We start from the raw sequence: 25,306 nt of genomic DNA on the forward strand, positions 1-25,306 counted from the left end.
CTTTTCAGTGTTTTTTCTCCCATAAGAACAGGCTGAGAGAGTTGGGGTTGTTTAGCCTAGAGAAGAGAAGGCTCCAGGTAGACCTTCTAGTGGCCTTGCAGTACCTGAAGGGCGCCTACAAGAAAGCAGGAAAGGGACTCTTTATCAGGGAGTATAGTGACAGGACAAGGAGTAACAGTTTTAAAGTAAAAAAAAGATTTAGATTAGATATAAGGAAGAAGTTCTTCACTCAAAGGGTGTTGAGACACTGGAACAGGTTGCCCAGAGAAGCTGTGGATGCCCCAACCCTGGAGGTGTTCAAGGCCAGGCCGGATGGGGCTTTGAGCAACTTGGTCTACTGAGAGGTGTCCCTACCCATGGCAGGGGGGTTGGAACTGGATGATCTTTAAGGTCCCTTTCTATGATTCTATGATTCTATGCATAAAGCAAAGCAATGATTTTTTAAAAGCCATATTAATATATATATATATTTTTTCAATTGGAAAACCTTAACACTCTCATGATTTGGAATTGGAATCTAAAATTAGATAAACTGAGTGGCCTTTGTCTAAGATCTGCCTTTCGCAGAGCCTGTAAAAATCTACTCCAACTTGTTATTACCTTTGGCAAATCACAGCTTGCACATTCTCAGTACTGATTTGTTAATTTTTTTTACCAGCTGTATATTCCCAAAGGATACCATCTGCACTGGCAACACTCCAGTCAGGACTGAGAATGACTTTCCCTGCAATTGTCTTCTAAGATGTGGCAGGCCATTCCTGGTTCATCAGCTGCACTGAGAACTGTGAGTTTGTTGCTCCAGTGTTCTCAGTGACATCCTAGGAAGAAGTCAAGGGCGATGTAGTAAGAAGCCTGCCAAATTCAAATAAAGTGAAGATAAAGTCTATCAGTCACAGGAGAGGGAGTATTCCAGGGTAAAGCAGAGGGAGACACACACTGGAATGGCAGCCTTGGTTGGAAAGGGCTTTAGTAGTTAGGCTATAGCAGGAGAAGAGCATGGGCCCATGAGCTTAGTGATAGTGGTGGAAGTCTGAGTGATGAAAACAGTGAGACATGGTAAAGGTCTTAGAGAAAAAGTCTAGGACTGGAGGCTAGAATGTGTGTGTGGAAAGGGAGAGCAAGAAAGAAACTGAATGAGGAAACAGAGATGGAAACTACATTTGACTTATGAAACAAGCTTATTGTGTGACCTCAAGGTCATGCTACTGCCATGCACTGAATCAGTTCCTGCCATTTTAATGAAGTCTAGACTGGAGGGGAAAGTCATAAGCACCAACTCTAATCTTAGCCTCTTTGTTTCTGAGCCTGGCACTTTAATCCCATTGGGATATCTGTCCGATCATTCGGACAATTCTGCCTTTCTTCCCCCAGGACCTTCCCTCAGATGTCAGACTCTCTCTTTCCTGGCCTTGAGTGATTCATCCTCCCCAGGATTTTTTCTCATTTTTGTCCATAAATCTCCCAGTAGACCTGACTCTAAGTCAGATGTTTCTTTTGTCTCATAGCCTTTACACTCATTCTGTTTATCTGTGAAGTCACCACTAACACTGGCACTGGCAACACTTCAGTATCTACCTGCCTATTGACAGCCTTTTATTCAAACCAATTTTGCTGTTGATCAAAGAAATCAATGGCACATGCACACACACGTGCAAAACAAACAAAAAACAAAAAACAAAACCACCACCAACAAAAAACAATCTATCAGAAAGTGATCACTATCAAATACAGCCAAATTCTTCTTAAAGGCAACAGAAAAAAAAGCAGTTTTTTAGAGGTAGAAGGAGCCACTAGAGATGCTTAGTTAGAAAGTTTTCTTAAAGTAGCTTCCAGAATCTGAGCATAGAACTCGTACTGGCCATAAGTTCTGACTCAGGTAGAAAGATAGCCAGGAGCACAAAAGCTTAATGTGCAAAAGCGAACATTTTTATTTTTATTTATTGAGGAAAAAAGAAAATATATAGAGAAAGAGGAAAAAATTCTAGGCAGGCTATGGCTGTTGTTACAGAAGTTAGGCAAGGAGTACAAATAGTAAGACATAGAAATAGGAATCCCATTCCCTAAATTTAAGCATGACTGTGATCAAGCCCACTGACTTGCTACATCTCTTTTCTTTCTGCTGTTTTGTTCTGTTTTTCTTAATTCTGCTGAAATATATTTGGTGTGTGTGTTTGAAGGCATTCATAAGAAGATACCCAACATATGTCTGAAACAAAACTCATTCCCATTCCATGTTGGCAACTTCTCCCTGTCTTTATTGCATGGGATCTGAGAAAGGTTTTAGCAGCAAACTTTGAAAAAATTCCATCAACTACATGGAAGTAAATACCAAATCACTTCTGATAAACTTGCATAAGAGATGGGGACTGATGGCATAGCAAAAAATGGTTGCAGAAGCTACCCACTTTACTTGGCAAATGGGCGCCCTTCAATCAAAATGTTTCATTCTGCGTCACCAAGTGCCTGATAACAGACTGAGAAATATAGAATAAAAGTTAAGTCTAGAGAATGGAGCAGTTCATCTTGGAAGGCGGTGACTCTGAAAGGAATTTAGGGGTCAGAGTAGATATATGACTCTACAAAAGCCTTTATGTGGTGCTGTGGGAAAAGGGTTAATGTCATCCATGGATATATAAACACGGGAGTAGAGGGAGGTAAGTTTACCTGTGTGTGATTGTTATTGCAATACTCTGTGTTGTTCTGGTCTCCATATTTTTAAAGAATGTTGGTGGGGGTGCTAAAAAGAGCCATAAAAATGATTTAATGGCTGGAGACTTAATGACTTACAGTGAGAAATTTAAAGCACTCATTTTGTTAAGCTTATAAAAAGAAAGATTGAAAGGTGATTTGATAATGGTTTATAACCACATGCATAAGGGAAAACACCAGGGAACAAAGGATTCTTTAATCTACTGGGGAAAAAAGAAGTAAAGAAATAATCAATGACTAAAATCTGAAACAGAAAATTAAAAATACAGTATATATTTTTACCTGGAAAATTAAAAAAATGAAATTTAGCAGGAAAAGTGGTGGAACATGCACATCTTGCTGACTTCAGATCAAGAGTGCAGTCCCCTTCCAAAGTTAGCTGTAACTGAGGAAAATATTTTTAACATTTACATTTCTTTTTAATGTAAGGGGAAAATAAGAAAAAATTATATCCAGGCTTATGTATGTCTAAAGAGATGTGCCACCTCCTCCCCCATATATAGGTCCCCCTTTATATGTTTTTTGAAAAAGCAGCATGGCACAGGCAACAGACCACTGCATTATTTGCTCGCTTGCTTGACTCAAGAGCACAAGTCTCCAGTGAGTAGGACAATGCAGAGGCTATAGTGATATCATCCAAAGGAGCTGGCTAGAGACATAAACTTAGCTCTGCAGGAAAAGGTGGGTAAAGCAAATGATTTGTACAGATAGGCAGAGAACTATTAGACAAAGATAATGGGCATAGAGTGGATATTAGAAACAGTTTGCCATCACATTTTTATGACTTGCTAAAAGGCATACAGCAATTGTTATCTCCTTTCTCAAAATTTATTTTTAAGGAATTTGGCCCCAGCTGTCTAAAAGGTTAGAGCCTTTCTGGTATTTAGACCCTATTCAGACTGAGCATTCCCTTCTGGAGTTTGTGAAATAAAAGAGCACATTACTAAAATGTCAGGAAAAAAATCTCAATAGAAATCTCCTTAATCTTTGAAAATAATTCCAGAAGTTTTAGTCTGAGTGTGATTTATTTTTTTATTTCCTTGTTTTGACCTTTCCCTTTTTTCTTCCTTCCAAATCCTATTTTTTGGGAGGGTATTCCTGTATATCCCATGCAAAGAAGCCAAGCTGGAATCACCCTCCAGCCAGGGTCTGCTCTTGTTACTGCTCCCACCTCCAAGGCTGTCCATGCTGATTGACTGCACTTCACCTTAGTGTTGAGACAGGAGGAGATCCTGCTCTTCATTATCTCTAACAGTGAGCAAATAATTCATATGCATTGCTGATTTGGTTAATTTCACTCCCTCCTCTCTGTTTGTGAGTTATTTATGACTCTCATAAATACACTTGCTGAATATTCCTATTAACAATTCTGATCTGCATCTCATTTCAGAGCACTTCACTACAACTCTTCAATGTATGACATTTGAGCTGTTTTATCTAGTTCAAAGTAAGAATTTCTGGTCTACTTTTCCATCAGATGAGTGAAATCCTGGGATTCACTTTTCTTAACATCTTGGGATAGTCTATCAAAGGAAAGCAAGACTCCCTCTTTTGTCACACACACTATGTGATCTCTGACAGCTATCTTCACCTTTATCTGCCCTAAATGTGAATTGGAGACAATGTTTTCCTGCTCACCTTTCAAGCATGTATTTCTGTAATAAAGTAATGTTCGCCTTATAAGCAGAATGTTAAATGAAGCTTTTCCAAATTGTAAAATGATAATTATTTTTTTTTAATTTTTTTTCCTCCCTGCATCTATAATCGCTTTCTTACCTGACACTCGAAGGGGTGTTGCCTTCTTGCCCACTCCTTTGCTGTAGTCCTGACTACTTTTGGGTACAGGGAAACAATTTAAGTCTAAACAAAGTGTGTAAAATCCTGCCTGTAACATTCCTCCAGCAAGAAAAAATAAGGTTAATGGTTTCTGAAGCTTGGGCAAGATTTTACTGCTTGAGAGGTTCTATGTAGTGAATTTGTAGTGGTTACAGTGTCACTAACTATGTAGCACTCACTGATAGTATTACAATAATCACAAGGTCTGTGCTTGTCATAATTTATGCTTTATAAGTGATAGTTGTAGATGGTTTCTCTCTTACAGAACTTGTTTTTCTTAACAACACCTAATAACAATTCAGGGGTGAGGGGAAAGACGAATAAGTGCCAAACTCAAGGTGTTATACATGATTTGAATAGAAATGGAAAAGAACAAGAAAATTACTTGTTTATTCATTGGTGCTAAAGATCTAGATAATAAGCTTGAAGAACTAGAAATTCCCTTCACAGAGAATTCTAAAGAGTTCACAGAGACGTCTAACTTGCTTTGATGAAAGCCAGTGAGAAGGAGTGCATGATTGGAGTGTACGGAGAAAAAAAAAAAAAAAAAAAAGGAGAGAGAGACAGAGAGAGACAGAGAGAGAGAGAGAGAGAGAGAGAGAGAGAGAGATACGCCTTAAAGAATCACTGTCCACAATGTTTTTAGGAAGGGCAAAGCAGAGCGAATGGCATTTGCTATTACACATTGTTGTCTTGTTCAGAACTGGAGAGTCACAAACATATATATAAGTCAGTGTAAAACCTAACAAAGTGAAGGTATAATCCAGTGCCTGTTTGGTACAAATCAAAATTAAACTAACACAGAGGATAAGCTACTCAGGATGAGCAGCTGTCTAGCCTGAACAGAATCAAATGATGTTACAAATGCAACTGCAATGGGGTAAGCAAGAATTTTTATATCAGATATTCTAAGATAGTTTCCTTACATAATGCTACTGAATTAAGATTGACTATCATAACGACAGACAAAGGTGGATTGATTCTTAAACTGGAATTCAGCAGTTGCCTAACCCTGCTCAGTAATAGCCTGAAAACATTGAAAATTATGCACAAAGGTCTTATTTCTAGGCTGTCAAATTTGACAACTGAATCATTTGAATTTTAAGAGCCTTATATATAAGAATAGGGATGAAAGAGAAAGAAGAAAAGCAAACGAAAATTGGGACTTCCTTCAAGACGTTTGTCAGTATGACTCAAAGCACAGAATAGTTAAATGAGATGCCTTCATAACTCACAGCAGTTAAGTAGGGAGATGGAAGATTACTACAGGGGCAAACCTGCAGCCTGAAGCAGCTGAGAATATAGTTGCTCAGGTAAGCATGTAGTCCCCTTTGCAACAGCGATCGTAAGAACACGTAGGATCATAGATCCTGAGTTGGAAGAGACCCACAAGGATCATTGAGTCCAACTCATGGCTCCATGCAACAGAAAAATCAGACCATACATTTGAGAGCATTGTCCAAATGCTTCTTGAACTCCGGCAGGCTCGGTGCCATGACCACTGTCCTGGGGAGCCTGGTCCAGGGCCCAACCTTCTTAGTGAAGAACCTTTTCCTGACATCCAGCCTGAGCCTCCCCTGTCACAGCTTCATGCCATTCCTTCAGGTCCACCAGCCTGGTTCTTTGTGACAGACCACAAAAAACACAGGAAAATATACCTAAGAGTTTTGTCAAAACTGTACTTTTAAACTAAACATATAATATATTCAGCAATTGGAAGGGAGGTTTTTAGTTAAAGTAAACAAATAAAAACCCAATAGGACCTGTGCTTTTAATTCATTCAGTTATTCTGAAAACTGTCTTTAGGATCACAGAAAAAATTCACCTTTGAAAATGTGGTCCAGACTTGGAGGTTTAGAATATATATCCACTTCATTCAGATAGATGAATACTCTTTTATTTAAAGTCTGTACACCAGGGTTTTGGAAGTGGACTTCATACCCACTGTCTTAGGGCTTGTTCATCTGTGATACTCAAGGCACATCATTACAAAGGCTTCTCACAAGAAGATTTTAGTTTTAATAATTTCTCTGCAAAGAGATAGATCAAACTTAATAGGTATTGGTATTCAAATGACAACTTGATCACTTGTGTCTCTTATATTTATTAAAGGCAGTATTTGTATCATGAGCTATTAGTAAGCTAGTAAGTTATTAGTAAGCTAGCAGGACTTTCCTGTTTGGAAAATGTATTAATTTCTATTGCTCTTTATTATCTCAAATAATTCAGATAATAACCTAGACATTGTTTTATTACTATATAATAAGTTATTAAATTATTCTTACTATCTTATGTGGAGATTCTGTGTATAAATAGATATTTTAGAACACGGCAGATATAGCTGAACTGTTTCCAGTGAAGAGAAAACCTGCTAAAATGAATAATCCTTCTAAATGTACAGGTTGGAAACCCTCAGTTTTCATTTCTCACATATGAGATCTTAGCTGGTGAAATACCCTAGTATACTATAAATGCTCTGAATTTTCTTCTGGAGTACTTTCTCATTTGTTCCTTCTATCTCTCTGCTGACCACAGAAGGCAGCCTAGTCCAACTAACCTAAAACTAGACATCTGAAAAATGTTTTCAGTAAGGTTTTTTTTTTTTTCCAAACCAGGGAAAAATTGTGATAAATAAAGTTTAAAACCTTTACTAAGGTTGTAGGATGAAATAATTGAAAGTTAGAAAACAATATTAAGACTTAGGGTGAAAATTTCAGGTATTTTGGCATAAAATACATGACACAGTCTTAACTGCATGATCACACTTATTTCCCCTATAGTATTAATTTATTATTATTATTTATTTATTTATTTATTTATTTATTTATTTACTGTACTGTTCACATAATGAGCAACTATTCAATATGTCTTTTGTAATACACGTGTCTAGGATTTATTCATTGCACTCTGTCCATTCTTTCTCAGAAACATTAATTGCCTTATAAATTTTTTCTGAGTTGATCATTACTATAGCATCTGAGTACCTTGTAAACGACACCACAACCTTTTTTTTACACCTGGAAGAAACATCAGCATTTAAAGATTAAGATTAAAAGTATTCTGTAATCTTAGATTTGCAAAATTATGCATGGAAGACCTTATTTTTCAGCAGGTTTTGTATTAGCTACAAAATCAGTTGCACCTTGCACAAGTATACCTTAGTCTCCTAGGTACTGTCAGTACCTCATACCTCTGCTTTGTCACCTTCCAGAATTAATCTCTCCATGTCTGATTTAGGTCAGTTTAATGCCACTGAGAAATAGTTACATTCTTACACTGCTCAGAAAATGAAATCATATGCAAATAAATGAGAATCAGTGTGCAGTGAAACTCTTTAGACAAAAATTATTAGTATCTAGTATTCTGGTACAATTAATAATAGTGCATAAAACATATGTATTAGACTAATTTTTGATTTTAAAGCAAAAAAATATATAGTACCCATAATATCCTTATTAATAAACTTAAATGTGAATTGCCAATGTTTGCAATTATTTAGAAAATGGCCTGCTGTTCTAATTATTAAAGTAATAACATCCAAACACTGGATGACAGAAAACACAATTTTACTGTTATAAAGACAATTTAATGTATGAAATCACATTAGCATGTTCAAAAGATGGCTTTCAATAATTCACAAGAACTTTACAAACCCGTTCTAAGGAACTTCAAAAAGAGAATGGGTGATTTTCAGAAATAAACATTTATGAGTAGATTACCTGTGCAGTGCAAGTAGAGCAATCTACCTGCTATCCTGAGAAACCACAAACTATACAAACTTCATATACTAAGGACTGAAACTACTTATACAAATCTAGTACAAATATATATATACATATATTTGAGATTAAAGCCAATTTCTGGATCTCATTACATAATATCAATTAGATGTTTCTCTCCCACTTCAGGCACTGCTGGGCAAGGAGAAGTGGGAGGTGAAGGACTTTTTTTCACAGGGCCTCTCACACAATCTGACTCAATAGCAAAGGACTTTGAGGTGAGCTCAAAGCAGTGATCATGGTACTCCAACTCCCAAACCACTGGATACCTGGAGAGGGGAGTGCAGACACACTTAGTACACACCTGCTTGAAAATGTCTAGGTTTATACACCCCAAGTTTCCTCTGTAGACCTGTTTTTTTCTCCTGCCTCTTCCACAGCAGCAGCCTTCTCCCTCAGTCTTTCTCAAGAAATAGGAATATCCATATATTTATTCCTCAAAGAGATTGTTAGAAAACTTCCCTGACTTATTCTCTCTTTCAATTTGCCCTTCTGGCATACATCTCTGTGGTAATCCAGTTATAATCTAAATCCAGTTGGTACAATAGCTAGTTCTCGATATAATCCAAAGATGATGTCTGGTTTTTTTTGTTTGTTTGTTTGTTTGTTTTTGAAGAGATACTTCCAAGTCTAGATATAATACCAGCAGCAAAACTTATTTCCAATAGCGTAGACCTGATCCTGAATTTTGAGGATTACCTCAAAATATGGAATATATAGAGTGCTGCTTCTGGAGAGTGTCACATTTTCTTGGTACAAGAGAAATTTCATCACATTTGTAGGAAGGTATCCAAATGTTAAAGGTGAAAAACAGAGACATTCAATCACTCAAAAATATTTTATACTTTTCTTTGTGTATTTTGTGGTTGTATAAATAGTTTGCCTTTTTCATTATGGATTATTTAATGTCTGCCACAAGTCAAGAACCAGTTGTGCTGCTGCTATAGTTCTGACTACCTGATAAATATGAACTCCAGTTTAATTTATGAGAGGATAGGTAAGTGCAAGACCTTGATATGGAAGATACATGAATGACCAAGGTCAAAAACCATAATAGAATTTTGTGCTTAGAGCTTAAATAATAACTCATAATCAGTAGAGATAGGAGAGAAAATGGAGGTCAAATGCTGGTAGAAAGATTGAAGCAGCAAGTGCAGATGTTATTCAGACTGACTAAATATTATTTCAGTGAATGGCACTTTGATTTTTTTTTTTCTCCCATTTGTGATATGCAATAAAACATTAGCAGTCTGGACTATAACTGCCTATTTGCTAAGAAAAGTGAGGGAAAAATGTGCATATAGGACTCATAGACACACAAACTGGGAGGTAAAATCTCATTTTTGTAGACAGATTTATATGTATGTGAATTCTTTGAACGGAAAATAGCACCCAAGCACAGTTCTCATCATTGCATAAACACAGCTGTATTTCAGCTTTCATTTTCTACTTGAATTATCATCTATATTTCCACCCACAAAAAAATTATATCCAAATAATTAAAACCAACCTCTGTCTTTCAGTGCTAGGGGCCTCCACAGTTTCATACTCTCTGAGCTTTGATTAATAAGTCTTTAGTTGAAAGAAATTTTTTTATTAGGAGGAGACTCCAGGGACTATCTTCCTCTGAAAATTTTTAGTAGTGTAAGATGGTATAGTCTAGAGTTCAATTACGTGCTTGAAAAAAAGAGATGCATTTCACACCAAAGAAAGAAAATGGAATTAAGAGTACTTGTTAGAATTCTTTACTGTTTGTTTTCTTGAACCATACATTAACTATTGAGACTGTAATCCCTAGGAAGCTCTTCTAAATCATGAGCTAGTGTCCATATCAAGGTGGATATCTATGATCCATGACACAATGCAAGAATTCACATGAAGGACAAAGCCTGAAACCAATTCTAACAGAAATGGGCAATGGTACACCTTCAAGCTAGGTACACCTTCAGAAGAGAAAGTGATCCTATGTCATGTTACAGCTGCTGAGTGGATAGTATGCATAAAACACGTTTGGCTCAATTGCTTTGGTAAGGAAGGCAAAAAATAGTGTGTGCTATTACCATATAATATTGAGATTAAAAAGAGCCATGTATTGCAAATAAAGACATACCTCTAAGACTGTACCATTATATTAGACTGAAAAATTCCAGACATAAGTCAAAAGACAAAAACAATGCACAGGTAAATCCTAGACATCCTGAAAACGATAGCCCAAAGACTTTTTACCAAAAAAATGACAAGGCAGAATGCAGCTTAGATACAGTTTTGATAAGTGGTGAGGACACTGCAGATGATTCTTGTTGCAGATCTATATTATGTACCACAGATACAATCCCTGGAGCATCAACTATGTGATTACCTCACAACAATAAATACGTAACATAAAGCAGAATTTCTCTGTTCAGCTCCATGCCTGGAAGAGCAATTTAAAAGCCTAGCTGTGTGCCAGTGACAGGCAAAAAGACAGCTCCATGGTTTGTCAAAATTTCCAAGTTACTTGTTTTAATTATCATAGTAAGGCAAAATGCTTGCAAAACTTTGGTCAAGCAAAGAGTCTGTGGTGATGAAGGTCAACAGGATCTTTACAGGATCTATTCAGCAAGTAAAGCAGAAGTACGTGTAGGTTAAAACTTTGCCCTGTGAAGCTAGAAGAAATCCTTTCACAAGTTGCATCAAGTTTACCCTCAATTCCCCAGACACTTCCCAGAATGATTATTTTTGTCTTTCAAAGAATATATCTGGGATAGAATGATGTATATATGTGGTCCCTGTTTCTCATGGGGCAGCTGCAGAGGTTTTATAGCATATATATTCAGTTAGACTTCCCTTCAATATTTTTGATGGGATGCCTGTGTTTTCTTTTAGGATTTTGTCTTTATCCACCTTAAGAATTTAGTTCTGTTTACAGTGACACCAGGATAGAAAATATGAAAGCAGGCCCAAATATGAAGGCAATAGATAAAATTACACACACACAAACACTTCCCTCCAATGCATTCCATTCACAGATGACTGCTATATAGCTTGTAAATGCAGAATCTTCAGTATAACACAGCTGCATCTCAAAAAGAAGATTCTATAATATAACTTGCAATAATCAAGTTGTATCTGAATATTAGAAGATATTTTATTCATTCTCTGAATCCCTCTTATATTTAAATGCTTAAAATGGCTCTGGCATAAGCTCTCTCTGACTGCTTCAGGCAGAGCAAAACCTATCTTCAGTCAGAAAAATATAGGATTTCTGAAGTGTTGGACAAGTTGCAGAGAGATATGCACAAGTCTGAAGTGGTGCAATAAAGAAAGTGAATATCGATAATTTTCTTTCCTAAATTGCACATGTATATGAGGCTAACACAAAAATATATTTCTTAAGAGGTAGGAGTGTATTATCAATTAGAACATAACAATCTATACTGTAAGTGAAAGCTAGATTCAAATTCTACCAAGAGATATCTCGAAATGCCAAGAGAACTTGCAATCTTAGATGATGCCATCAAAGCTTAATTTTCTGACCTTAGCGTATTATTGATCATGAAGAATATCATAGAATATTACATAGAATAATAAAATAATTAATTAATAAGTTGGAAGGTTCAGATTCAAATGTCACCTGGTTCTATTCCAGTACGTAAAGCAAAGTTATCTTCAACAACTGATTAATTACTGCCCTGGAAAGGAGCTTTCTAAGATAGCTCTGTATTTAATGGCAAGACAAAAAAGAGTGCAAGAGAGAGAGGATCTTCCTTTGACTGAAAATGGAGTTTCCTTTTATTTATCCTGACCCATCTCTGGAAGATCATTTATAAATTAGAGAGGTTGTTTATAAGTAATTTATAAAATTTATAAATAACCTCTCTACAACTAAAACTAATTTTAGTTAATGTGCCTATACATTCATAGTCTTTCAAGTACTACAGAGAAAAAAAAAAAAAGAAAAAAAAAGCAGCTTACCAAAATATTCATTGTTCTTACTTCTGTACAAATGTTTTGGTTTTCTCTGTTTAAAGATTTATTTTTTTTTTAATTAAAGATTAGTGTCATAATTTCATGCATCTAAGCTCAAAGTTAGTGAATATTCTAACATTCAAGAAAAGGTAATGAAAGGAAGTCAATGACCTTCTTTATTTTTATAAGACTGCATCTGTACAGTGGTGTCATGTACTAAGAATGACAGGGAAGTGGGTCAAGAAGGAAAAGCAAATAGCTATGGATATTATAGGCTAGGATGTTGATGACTGGTCTCATTACAGCATTTCCAGGGGGATTTACGGTAGCTGTAATCCAGAAGCTGTAAAAATTCTTGAGGGATACTAATGAAAACCACATAGCTAATTCTCTCCAAACAGAGAAACTCACAAAATATAACCCTCAGAACAGATCCAATTACAACTTTTAAGCTACCTCTTATTGTTGTGCATTTTTTTTTCTGCTTTTCTGGACAATGATATTAATGTCATTCCCCCTCAGCCATACTTTACAGTGCACCATTAACCTTCCTATGAATTTGATAACTTGCTTCGTGGTGGAGCACAGAGCAACACACATGTACATGTACAGACACACACACACACACACTGTTCCAAGAATGCTCTTACAGTGTAGACAAAGATTAAAATTAAGTTTTAATATAGGCATACAATGAACCCAGATGGCAGTCAATAGATCTAATGTTACCATCAGGTACTCACAGTGTATTTATAAATCTTATGTGTTCAAATTAATTTCAGACTGCACTACACACTCTTGCAACCACCAGTCTCTTATGTACCTGGGTTTTAATTGTTTCTCTCTTTGACATAATGAATGCCAGAGTGTAACCATGAAGCACTCATTTTGCATCATAAATCACGGTATCTTTATAAAAGGAAAGGATAATTACAACAAAATAACAGTTCAAAACTGCTTGAAATCTAGTTCTTACCTTTGACATACAGTGAAGAAAATAATTGCCTAAATACAATGTACAATACTGATTTAGATGACTTGTTATGCACACTTACCTAGTGTATTCTACAAAAACAACCCTTTTTTATGAAAACAACAACAACAAAAACACTAGAACTTTTCAAGCCTTTGACAAATTAATTTGCTCAGGGCAAAACACTACACATTTGTAATTTCTTGCCTGTTTCTTAAAAGCCTGTGTGTCACATCTTTTCTGTCCTCTGTATATGTGTTCTAGTTTGCTGTAAAGAATGCTTCATTTTATCAGCCTGCTTTTTTATTACTTCACTTATTTTTCATAAGACTTGCCTTTCCTTGGCTTTTTTCTGCTTTTTATCTCTTTTAGTTTTGGTGGAAATACGATAAGATGACCTGGGTGTATGAACCAGAGTGTATGGGTACTGTTCTGTTTGTTTACTGTCTTATTTTCTTTTTGGTGTGGAATCTACCTTTACAATCAACTGTCTGGTTTTGCTGAAAGCTGCTTGAGGTCAGGCAAAATTATGCTCTAAGATATGATGATATTTTATAATTGTCCCAAACAAATAAATATTATCTGTATTATATAATAGTCATCAGATTGTACTAGGCTTCCTATAAAGTAAACAAATAAAGCTGAAAAGAGTTGGTTTGTTCTTAGTTTACAGGAATATGAAAGAAACAGAGGCAATGCTATCATTATGCAAACTAGCTAGTTTGAACTAGTTCAGCTATGTCTATGTATAGCTTGAAGCTACGTTCAGCTATGTCACTGGAACAGGCTCCCCAGGGATGTAGTCACTGCACCAAGCCTGTCAGAGTTTAAGAAGCGTTTGGACAGTGCACTTAGTCATATGGTCTGAATTTTTGTGTAGACCTGTGTGGAGCCAGGAGTTGGACTTGATGATCCTTATGGGTCCCTTCCAACTCAGGATATTCTATGATTCTCTTTAAGTTGCTGTTAGTTTTGCATTTACCTAAACTGTTAATTTAAAATTATAATGAAGGCATAGTCTGCAAAAGTAGGCAAGCTGTTTTACCTTCCTTATGCTGTTCTTAATCCCCATGTGTTTCCCCTTTTTAGATCCCCTGAACAATGCCTGAGACCAGTTTCACTACGCTAGCAGATCCACTAAAATCATTAGGATTTGTGTCTCCCAGCAGTCTGGGCAAACACACTGCTTTGCAGGGTCAGAACTGGTAAAGAAAAGCTGTTCAGCAGCTCATATGTTGCTTGTAGAATGCTACAATTTAATCTGAAGGTCTCCACTGAAGTAGAAATTACATGAAGGACTTATGGAAAGCAGGACTTCCTGATACTTCCCTAAAGAGGGATGTGGTCTGAAGGATCTGAATATAACTTTGTTCTATTCCAAACTTCCTCTTTGCCCTCTTCCTCATTGTAAACTGCTCTTTGAGCTTTTTCATAAATATTATCCCTAGCTGCAACCAGCTGATTTCATGTGCATATCAAATTAACCATACCATCTTCCTCTTCTACTCTTATGTGAAGTGAGTGTCCCATGGAAGTTCCACTCAGGAAACACTGCTCAAAATTGCCTTTTACAATGGTACAACATTATTCCTTTTAAAACTTACATGTGATATTAAAAAATTACTGCCCCCTATAAATTAGGAAAGACACATTTTGAATTTCTACTTCTAAAATAAGGTTTCCCTAAAGTAAAATTTGATTATGCAAAATACCTATGCTTGGAGCAACAGAAAATCAAGAAAGCCAGAAATATCAAAATTACCACAAAACAGTTTGGTACTCTGAAGAAAAGCCTCAAACAGGCTGATTACCTTGGACTGAAGATCATAAAGGCAGGAATGTGCTGCTGCAGGCCTGAGTGAGAGGAGGGACTTTTTTTTTTTTTTTTTTTCTTCGGGGTATTTTGGACAGAAGAGAAAGAAGATAAAATACAGGGTACCCTATGACAATTACATAGAACTGGAGTGTTTATTACCAGAGATAAGCCTCAGTCTGAAACCAGATGTTCACTGGAAGAAAAAGTAAAGAGCAAGTAGCAGAACTGATCAACCTCCTATACAGAGTATTACACAAAAATGTTGCAAAAAGAATGATTGAAAACTCTGTGAAAGGTAGGGGCATCAAATTTTAAAATCCAATGGAAAATTTATTTTCCCTTTAAGGTTTCTCAGTTCCTCTGGAAGCTATCCCATCATAACAATGCTGATAGCTGATAATCTTGTTAATGACCTAGACAGTACTAAAGCATATATTAAAGACAATCAAATGAAAGTGACAGCAGTCAGAATACTAAGCCCACAACAGAAATAAGAATTTCCTAATACTGTGTAAATATTGAAAGCAGAATTTATGGCTTTGAACATATTACTACAAATTTCATCACTGCTAAAGTATCATTTTGATGACATTTTTTAGAATAACTTTTCATTAGCAGAACATTTTCTTTCCTTTGTTTATTTATTAGTTGTTTTTTGGCAGTAAGTATTGTAAAATAGTTATCCAGATGAAACTATCATTTATTTTCTTATTTTTTAGCATGGGAAGAAAACATAAATGAGGATGGTTCTCCTTAGCTGTACAAGTGATAGTCAAAATAAAAATTTAACTGACATACCACTGGTGCCTCTTTGACTGGTTCCCAGGGAACCCATCTCTAACATTAGGCAGTTCCTGAAGCTATGAGCTCTGAAACAGAATCACTTGCCATAGACAAACCTTCTTCCAATCTATGTTCTGTGATTTATGCCTGGAATCACACTTTTCTATTCCTTCGTAAATAGTAATAACAATAACAATAAAAAGGCAAAGCAAATATACAATGGGATGCATCCATGGCCACACACAAAAACTCTATAAAATATCTAATCTTGTCTCACAAATTCCTCTGACCTTACTGTCACCATGAGAACATATTTCAACATATACATTGATTAGTGTATATGTGTCACGCATCTACTAATCTTCCATTTCTGTGGAAACAATTTATTAATAAGGCAAGTTGGGTAGCAAATGGAAATTGGAAGTTGGTATGGTAAGAGGTGGGCTTTAATAAAAAATGAAAAAAAAATATTAAAAAATCAATGCATTTCTGAACTGCAGATGGAGTTCACTTTCTCTACTTGGATCCAAACCCTAATTTCACTTTTCTAAAGGACTGAAGAAGCATTCAGACTGAATAACCAATACCTTGAAGTTAAAATTTGAAATTTGTTCACATGGGATTAAAACTGTGGGTGTCAGTCCAATGAGGTTAAATCCAAATAATTTAAGTTACTTTCAGGAAAGTATTACCTAGTTGAATGTCACTGCAGTGATTTCAGCAACAGCAACAAAGAGAACTGACTCATGAAAAAAAGAATTTTAAGATCCACATGAATGATGCATGAAAAGGGATGAGAATGAAACACTCCAAACACATCTATGTGCTGATTTGAGAATAGCCAGACACCTTTGGGTTATGCCTACATGACAGTAAAAGGAATATACTGTAGCAAGTCCCCTCCTTCTCATATTTTAGAGCATTCTTTTCAATTCTTTGTATAATTATATACATTATAAAATGCTATTGTTAACCTTTCAGCCTCAAGAAAGTTAGGCAGCAACTTCTGATGTACTTTTAAGGTTATATGGTATATGCTTAGAATTACATAAGTAGCTGAGTTACATACAATACAAGCCACACCTTGATGGAGATGGACATAGTAATGCAGACAGAAAGTAAAACGCTAGGTAAAACATCAGAAATTAGAAGGTGCAGCTTTCAAGGAGAACAAATAACAAAATAAACTAATCTGCAGACAGCAATATATATATTGAGGTGCTGGAACGTGTCCAAAGAAGGGCAACAAAGATGGTGAATGGCCTAGAAAACAAGTCTTATGAGGAGTGTCTAAGGGAACTTAGGTAGATTAGCTTAGGGAAAAAGGAGGCTCAAGAGACCTTATCATGCTCTACAATTACCTTAAAGAAAGCTACAGCAAGGTGGGCATTGGGCTCTTCTCCCAGCACCAAGTGATAAGACAAGAGGAAATGGCCTCAAGTTGCGCCAGGGGAGGCTTAGGTTGGATATTCGGAGGAATGTCTTTACTGAAAGGATAGTGTGGCATTGGAATAGACTGCCCAGGGAAGTGGTTTAGACACCCTCCCTAGAGATCTTCAAGAAATGTGTAGATTTGGGACTTAATAACATGGTTTAGTCTAAAGTCCATCGACTTTAGTACTAGGTTAAAGGTTGGACTAGATGATCTTAGAGGTCTTTTCCGACCTGAACGATTCTATGATTCTACATATTTGCTTGCCTTATTTAAATTTGCATAAAGACTAAATGAAATACCAGGCTCTCATGTTTACACTGATATTTTTCAGTCAGCATATCTTCCTCCTGAAAAAAAAAAAAAAAGTTTGTTTTTCAATAAGTTTATATATCATAGCCAATTAATTTCTGCTCATTCAATGTTACTAATTTCCTCCTAATTACAAAATGTTAAATAAAGTTGGCATTCTCCCCCATAAGCACTTCTAGTAGCCCAACCCCAAAATTTTACTAAATAAAATGACCCTTAACAAGACAACTTCTCTTTTTCAAACACCTGGTTTTAAACCAAATGACTCTATCCCTTTCACAGGATCATAGAATGGCTCTGGTTGGAAGGGACTTCAATGATCACCTAGTTTCAATCGCCCTGCCACAGGCAGGGATGCCACCCACTAGATCAGGTTTTCCAGGGCTTTGTACAGCCTGGTCTTGAACAACTCCAGGGATGGGGCATCCACAGCTTCTCTGGGCAACCTGTTCCAGTGCTTCACCACCCTCTGAGTGAAGAAAACTTCACAATTTTCCAGACAATCCATTCAGAATCCAATTAACATGTTCAGTTTTTGTCTCCTGTATTCAGCAGTACTTGGCCAATTCAGTGTCAGTTCTTCCAGCTCCCCATCCCTCCTCACAAAATTATATCCACAACTACCATTTCCCAAATAAGTCAGTCTCCAAAATTCTCATCTATGTAAACTTTACTCATATAAGTAGTCCTTGATCACACTGTGAAGATTTGCAGGAAAATAAAATAAGGACACCAGATATCAAGAAGCAAGCAGAACTGCATCCACCTTTAAAAACATACACAGTGTCAGACTACTCAGGATCTAAGTAGCATTTAGAATCTTTAATACAAGGTAAGATTAATCAACTAAAAGAAACAGGTCTCAACTGATATACCAGAGACCATAAAAGAAACTTTTCAGATTTAAACAGAAATGATAGAGGGGCTGGTATCTTGGAGGAAATAAAACTACAGACTTCCTACTGTTTAAGAACAAAGTATGATAAGCATGAGCAGCAGAGAAAAAGTCATTAAAGCTTGATGTGGGAAAAACTCTAAGTGTGTATCAATCAAGGTAGTAGTGTCAGTGGGAAAATGGCTTCAAACCATTAGTGGCTAAAACAGTTAGGTACACTTAGAAACATACGCTCACCTTGAAAATTGAATGCAGAAAGGAAAAGTTTTAAGCAATCAGTTTGCATGACTATTGATTCCCAGAGAGCTTTTCAGCCAACCCTGTGTGAAAATGTATGCTGGGGCATAGCTATGGCTCTTGCTGTCAGAGTGTATTCTCATGGAAATTCCTAACTGAATCACTCAGTGAGCACATTTACATGGTAAAAAAAAATGGAGAAAAATCTCCCAAAGCCAAAATAAAGTTATACTGCCAAAACTGTTAAGCCCTAAGTGGGTTTCCAAATAAAATTCAGTTGCTCTATTGGGTGCCACTTGAATGAATCAACAATAAACTAAGGCACTAGTTTAAAAAGGCCTTTTTAATATGGAAAAGTATCTTTCAGTGTTTGAAACAGCAATCCCCTTGAGAATAAACTGAAAGTTGAGACTTCTGAAAGGCTTTGTCCAGATCCAGTGCAGTGCCTTTCATACGTTTAAAGATGCATTCTACTGTTGCTGCATATCAAGTTTGCTGCTTTAGAGTGGTTTTCGTCAGTTGCACAGAGCAAAAGAAACATTTCTTTGGACTTCAGACAGCTTTTTAGCATTTTCTATATTGACACTAACCTTCTAACATACAGACCTATTCATGGACCACTTTCATTCCCTCTCTTAACTTCATCTCACGCCTTTTCCTTTAGAAGTTCATCTGTTTGAGTACATGAAAAGTTCATAGAAGTTAAAATTAAAATTAACTTCTTTCAGAGAGTGGCTGCGGTAGTTGTAATTAATTTCATATAATAATAAGTCTTTAGAGGTCTACTATTATTTCATAATGGTCTTCACAATTTGTTTTGATCTGAAACCTTCTCCAAGTACTCTTTGTGTCAGTAAGATAGAAAAGCCATTGCTCTCTTATTCTAAAAGACCAATATCTGGAGTGTATCTATTTAATGGCCGATATGCTATTGGTGGTGACTTCAGGAAACAAAAAAAACAAACAAAAACTGTTCCCAAAGAAAGTCTGTACAACCTGTTCATGGTGAATGTTACAAGACAATGGAGTTGTAAATACTTGCTGAGCAAAATTCTTTCACCTCTAATCAGTATAAATCCAGATGTGAATCCTGAAACTTAAAGAATTCAGTTACTTAAGCTCCCCAAAATATTCCAGAATATGATTTCAGCATTATGAAACAGTAGTTAAAGAATTGGCTCGGATATCTGTTCTCTAACAGTTGATTTATGTAAGAATATTTTCTCTTTAGTTACTTGAAGAAGGAGTATTTAATTAACAAGAACAAAAACCTAAGATGAACAACTCCCTCTGTCCACAGATGTTCACCTTTAAAGACCATATTGACAGACTTCCACTGAGCTTTTGCCAGTTAGTTTTCATGATACTCTAAGTACTGCAATGTTTCATGCACACTGTGATAATATTTCAAATGTGCTAAGCCAGGCTGCCTTTTGGTCGTGTTTTACCTGGTTAGCAAGGTTGTACTCAAATGGATGGCTCCTGAGAGGTATAAGGAATGGTAGCAGTTAAAGGCTAATCTGATTACAGAATGACAGAATCACAGAATCATCTAGGTTGGAAGAGACCTTCAAGATCACCGAGTCCAATCTCTGCCCTAAAACTAACAAGTCCTCCAACAAACCATATCACTAAGCTCTAAATCTAAATGTCTTTTAAAGACCTCCAGGAATGGTGACTCAACCACTTTCTGGGCAGCCTATTCCAATGCCTAACAACCCTTTCAGTAAAGAAGTTCTTCCTAATATCCAACCTAAACCTTCCCTGGCGCAACTTTAGCCCATTCCTCCTTGTCCTATCACCAGGCACGTGGGAGAATAGACCAATCCCCACCTTGCTACAGACTCCTTTAAGGTACCTGTAGCGTGCAATAAGGTCACCCCTGAGCCTCCTCTTCTCTAGGCTGAACAACCCCAGCTCCCTCAGCTGCTCCTTGATGTTTGAAAAGGGGGTAGAAATTTGCTACAAATGCATATTTTGACCTCTCATGTTTTGAAAAGTGCCAAAATCTTTAGATTCCTATTAAATGGAAAGGTCGCTATGCAATATCATCCTTTTTTTTTTCTTTTTTTCTTTTTTTTTTTTCTTATAAACATGTTTGAATGCGTATTTACACTTTTTTTTTTCCATGTGTAAGATAACATTTTTCATCTCTTGCCAAATATTCCCAAATCTTTGCAGTTTAGAAGACCTGCCCCACCATGGAAATTCAAGAGGTGTACTTTTTTCATTAACTCAGTCCTGGAAAAATGCATCAGTGTGGTGTTGGGGGCATGCATTATGCTGGCAGAGGCGGTCTTTTTGATGAGACACAGATGCAGGTCCACTGGTGTTCAGTAGAAATCTGCTGATATTTTTTTGCAGAATCCATTTGCATTTGTGGTGGTCTTAGATTCTGCCTACTATTCCTCTTGATTATAGTTCTGTTCTTTATAATTCCTTGTTTTCTGCTTAGACACTTTGTTGCTATTTAAATTCTCTATTTAGAGTATATAGTCGGACAAGCAACAGCAAGAATTACCACATACTGAATATATAAAATGAGCCATATCCATCATCCTTAATACCATGAATAAAATCTGCTACTGCTAGATCTTCTCGATATTCATAACAATATTTAAAAATAAATAAATAAAATAAAAAAGGCATCTGCCATGAAAGGAATTTCTCATGTTGATCCTTTCCCAGTCAAACAGGGTGGGTGGATAATAGCATTGAAAACAGGGAATGAAAAAGAAGCTGAGTTTTAAACAGCATGAATGATAGCAGCATATAGACAAGCTTGCTTTAATCAGTCAGCCTGTATTACACAAATTCAAAAACTGGCAGTTAACAGTATTTTTCTTAGCTTGTGGTATCTGAAGGACATTGATATACACATCAAACAGAATTCAGGGCATGCATTGTGAAAGTGCCAGTTGAAGCTTTATATGTAAGTTAAAGCTGGAATTAAATCCCTTTACCATACAAGAGACATACAGCCTTTCTCCTACCAAATTTCCACTCATTATGATTGAAGAATTAATTTTCTGAGAATTTACAGGTAAATGTGTTCATTAAAAGCCAGTCTTTAAACAAAAATTGTCACATACACTATACCAAAGACGTAGTTCAAAATTTGCAGTTCAAAATACCTATCAAGTTGGCAGTGCTTCTGTTAGTGTTATTCATAACGTTTAGCTTTGCAAAAATGTCTGATATGAAATGCCAAATTTCTAAAACGGGTCCTTGTAAAAGAAACAAAAATAAAATACCCTGTTCCCAGAAAGAGCATGAACAAATGTAAACTCGCCAAATTCTGACCTTTATTCTCGTTATACACCTTTTAACTCCTCCGATTTGTGCTTGTTCCACCACGCACAAAAGTGCATGCATGACTATGCATACACCCAAATAACATCTTCCCTCCACTTTCAGTGACCATATTAACTCACTTGGAACTATTTCTACTGAAATTCGTCTACCTTCCTGAAGTGTGACCATTATTAAAATTAACATTTTTGGAGTCATATTTAATAGCTACCAGTTTATCAGTCAGCAGAAGCTCCTTCATTACATCTTCTCCAAGAGAATGAGAATCACAAAGAACATCTGAAGAAATGGATGTCCTTTTAAAAGAGATTTCTGAAAGCAAGCCAACAACTTCAGTTGTATTATTGACAGTGGAAAATGAAAATCATTTTGAAAGGTATTTCATAGAATCATAGAATTATTGAGTTGGAAAAGACCCTTAAGGTCATCAAGTCCAACCATCAGCCTAATACTAGTAAATGAATCACAAAATGATGTTCCTTAGAGCATCATCCACACATCTCAAATACTTCCAGGGATGGCGACTCCACCAAGACCCTGATCAGTCTGTTTCAATGCCTAACCACATTTTCCACGAATAAATTAGTCCTTGCTTTGTATACAGCCTATAGAATAATATCATTGTCCTGAAGAGAAGACTATTTGTTAGAAAATAACACTGAAAAACTTTGAGTCTTAAAGTGGCTTAAATGTCCTGTTTTCACATACTTATGATGAAATAACAAATTTCTCCTTGCATGGGAATTGCAGGCTATCTTCTCCTAAATATTTTTACAGCAGTGATATGTGCTAATGAGAAAAAATGGCAGTCCTTGAAAATGAAGATCTCTTTCATCCAAACAGGTAGATACTAAATCTAACAAATTTATTACTCAACTATCATATGTAGTGTTTATAAAAAGGCTGTGATACATCCAAAATCATAAACTAAAGCCAGCTGCTTCACATTTTATATAGTATACATTGTATACCATTTGAAATAGAGTAAACGTAAATAAATATTTTAATACTTTTTTTTTTTTTTTAATGCCATCTAGGAAAGGAAGAGTGAGTAAAAAATGTAGTCCAATGCTGTCATAGCAAGGAAGTTAAAGATCTTAAAAAGAACTTATAACGAATGCTTTGATAATGAAAGACAATTACTTCCAGATAAGTTTTGAATACTTCAGCTGTTATAAAAGGAAAATAGAAACTGTAGTGGGTTTATGTGGTAAGGTTTTGGTAGCAGGGGGCCATAGGGGTGGCTTCTGTGAGAAGAATCTAGAAGCTGCCCCATGTTAGGTACGGCCCCCCCTGCTGACTAGAGCTGAGCCAATAAGCAATGTTGTTTGCACCTCTGTGAGAGTGTATTTAAGAAAGAAAAAAAACACTTGCTGCTACACAGCAGCTGGGAGAGTGAGAGGAGTGAGAAACAGCCTTGCAGACACCAAGGTCAGTGAAGAAGGAGGAGGAGAGGTGCTCTGGGCGCCGGAGCAGAAGTCCCCTGTGGCCTGTGGTGAGGACCATGGTGAAGCAAGCTGTCCCCGTGCAACCACATTGGAGCAGGGTTCCACACTGTAGCCCGTGGAGGAAAACATGGTGGAGCAGGTGGACCTGCACTGACGGAGGCTGCAGCCTGTGGAGGACCCCAGCTGGAGCAGATTCTGGGCCAGACCTGTAGCCCATGGAGAGGAGACCACGCAGGAGCAGGTGACCTGGCAGGAGCTGCTGCCTGTGGTGGACCCGTGCTGGAGCAGTTTGCTCCTGATGGATGGACCCCATGGTACGGAACCATGTGGGAGCAGTTCTTGAAGAGCTGCTGCTTGTGGGAAGCCCATTCAGGATCAGTTTGGGAAGGACGACATCCCATGGGGGGGACCCCACAGTGCAGGGGAAGAGAGTGACCAGTGAAGGAGCAGTGGAGATGAAGCACTATAGACTGACCATAACCCCCATTGCCCCGTTCCCCTGCGCCGCTCGGGAGGAGGAGGTGGAAGAGGACAGACGGGGGGAAGGCATTTTTGGTTTCTTTCCTTTGTTTCTCACTTCTCTAGCCTGTCAGTAATAGGCAATAAATCTTTCTTACTATCTCCCCACTCTGAGTCTGTTTTGCCCGTCACGATAATTGTTGAGCGATCTCCCTATCCGTATCTCAACCCTTGAGCCCTTTGTGTCGTATTTTCTCCCCCTCCTCAAAGAGGAAGGAGGAGTGAGAGAGCGGCCATGGTGGAATTCGGCTGCCCACCTGAGTAAAACCACCACAGAAACCTCTGGCAAATATAATTGGGAAGATGTGACTAAGTGGTTTGGATCTGGAAATAAATTTAGGATGTTCCAGAGCTTTGAAGATAAGAAATTCCAACATACCTGCAGGTAGAGTTGATCTCTGGGGGGTATGTGCAGTCCAGGAGGTGGATGGGAAATAATGTCTCCTGCCAAAGGCTGAAGTCAGGGTGAAGGCTGTTCCTGCTGGTACCAGGCTCTGAGAAGGAATTCCCCTCCACAGGCACAGCCTGCAAGAGCAACTGACAGTTAACACACATGTCCATGCAAACATGCTACAAAATCCACCAGGGAGAGCAGTAGTGGTTTTTTTTGTTGTTGTTGTTGTTGTTGTTTTTTTTTTTAATATATATACTTATGACTTGTGTGACTCTTTTAAGGAGCCACAGGTTTTCAATCAGGAGTGGAGATCAGTGTTTGTACATATATGTAAAACTCTACTCCTTTCTCAGGGTGTTGAATGTCAGCTGTTGCCATTTCAGTCAACAAGAACCACTGATACTTAGCCAGAATGTACAAAATTTTAGTTCTTTGAAAAGAAGCAATAAATCTCCGAGTTGATTTCTGTTCCTTACCTTAGTCATTTGTTTTTTGTAGATGTTTGTCCCACTGTGCAGTATATAACTTATGAAAAGCTAAAAGTCATTGGATGAAAGGCATGATGCAATTGTAAGAAATTATCTTTGTTGTCCAAATGTCACAAAATCAATGAGAGGAAAAATTGTTTCTGTGAGAACTATTACTGCTCCTAAAAGATAAATGCTGATGAAAGAGAGCAGCTAAACAACACCCTTCCTACTCTAAATATTTTTTAACTTCCTGAGACAATGATTTTTGAACCTATACTATAAATATATTTTTTGTATGAGGGAAGGGAAGGGAAGGGAAGGGAAGGGAAGGGAAGGGAAGGGAAGGGAAGGGAAGGGAAGGGAAGGGAAGGGAAGGGAAGGGAAGGGAAGGGAAGGGAAGGGAAGGGAAGGGAAGGGAAGGGAAGGGAAGGGAAGGGAAGGGA

General features: G+C 37.1%; 1 protein-coding gene across 3 annotated transcripts in view; it reads right to left on the reverse strand.

The window, feature by feature from the left end:
• LOC308193475 (uncharacterized protein) overlaps positions 1–25,306 on the reverse strand; it is a 106,515-nt gene that overhangs the window by 39,521 nt on the left and 41,688 nt on the right. For 2 of the 3 annotated variants that reach the window (XM_080588235.1, XM_080588236.1), the window contains exon 7: positions 24,379–24,524. In XM_080588235.1, the coding sequence (XP_080444361.1) occupies positions 24,379–24,524 (146 nt within the window). Of the gene's footprint in view, positions 1–19,474; positions 22,345–24,378; positions 24,525–25,306 lie in introns of those variants that run through there. The other variant, XM_080588234.1, reaches the window with a different exon arrangement.

Source organism: Anser brachyrhynchus, assembly GCF_964034855.1.
Source record: "Anser brachyrhynchus genome assembly, chromosome: 1".
NCBI classification, from domain to species: domain Eukaryota; kingdom Metazoa; phylum Chordata; class Aves; order Anseriformes; family Anatidae; genus Anser; species Anser brachyrhynchus.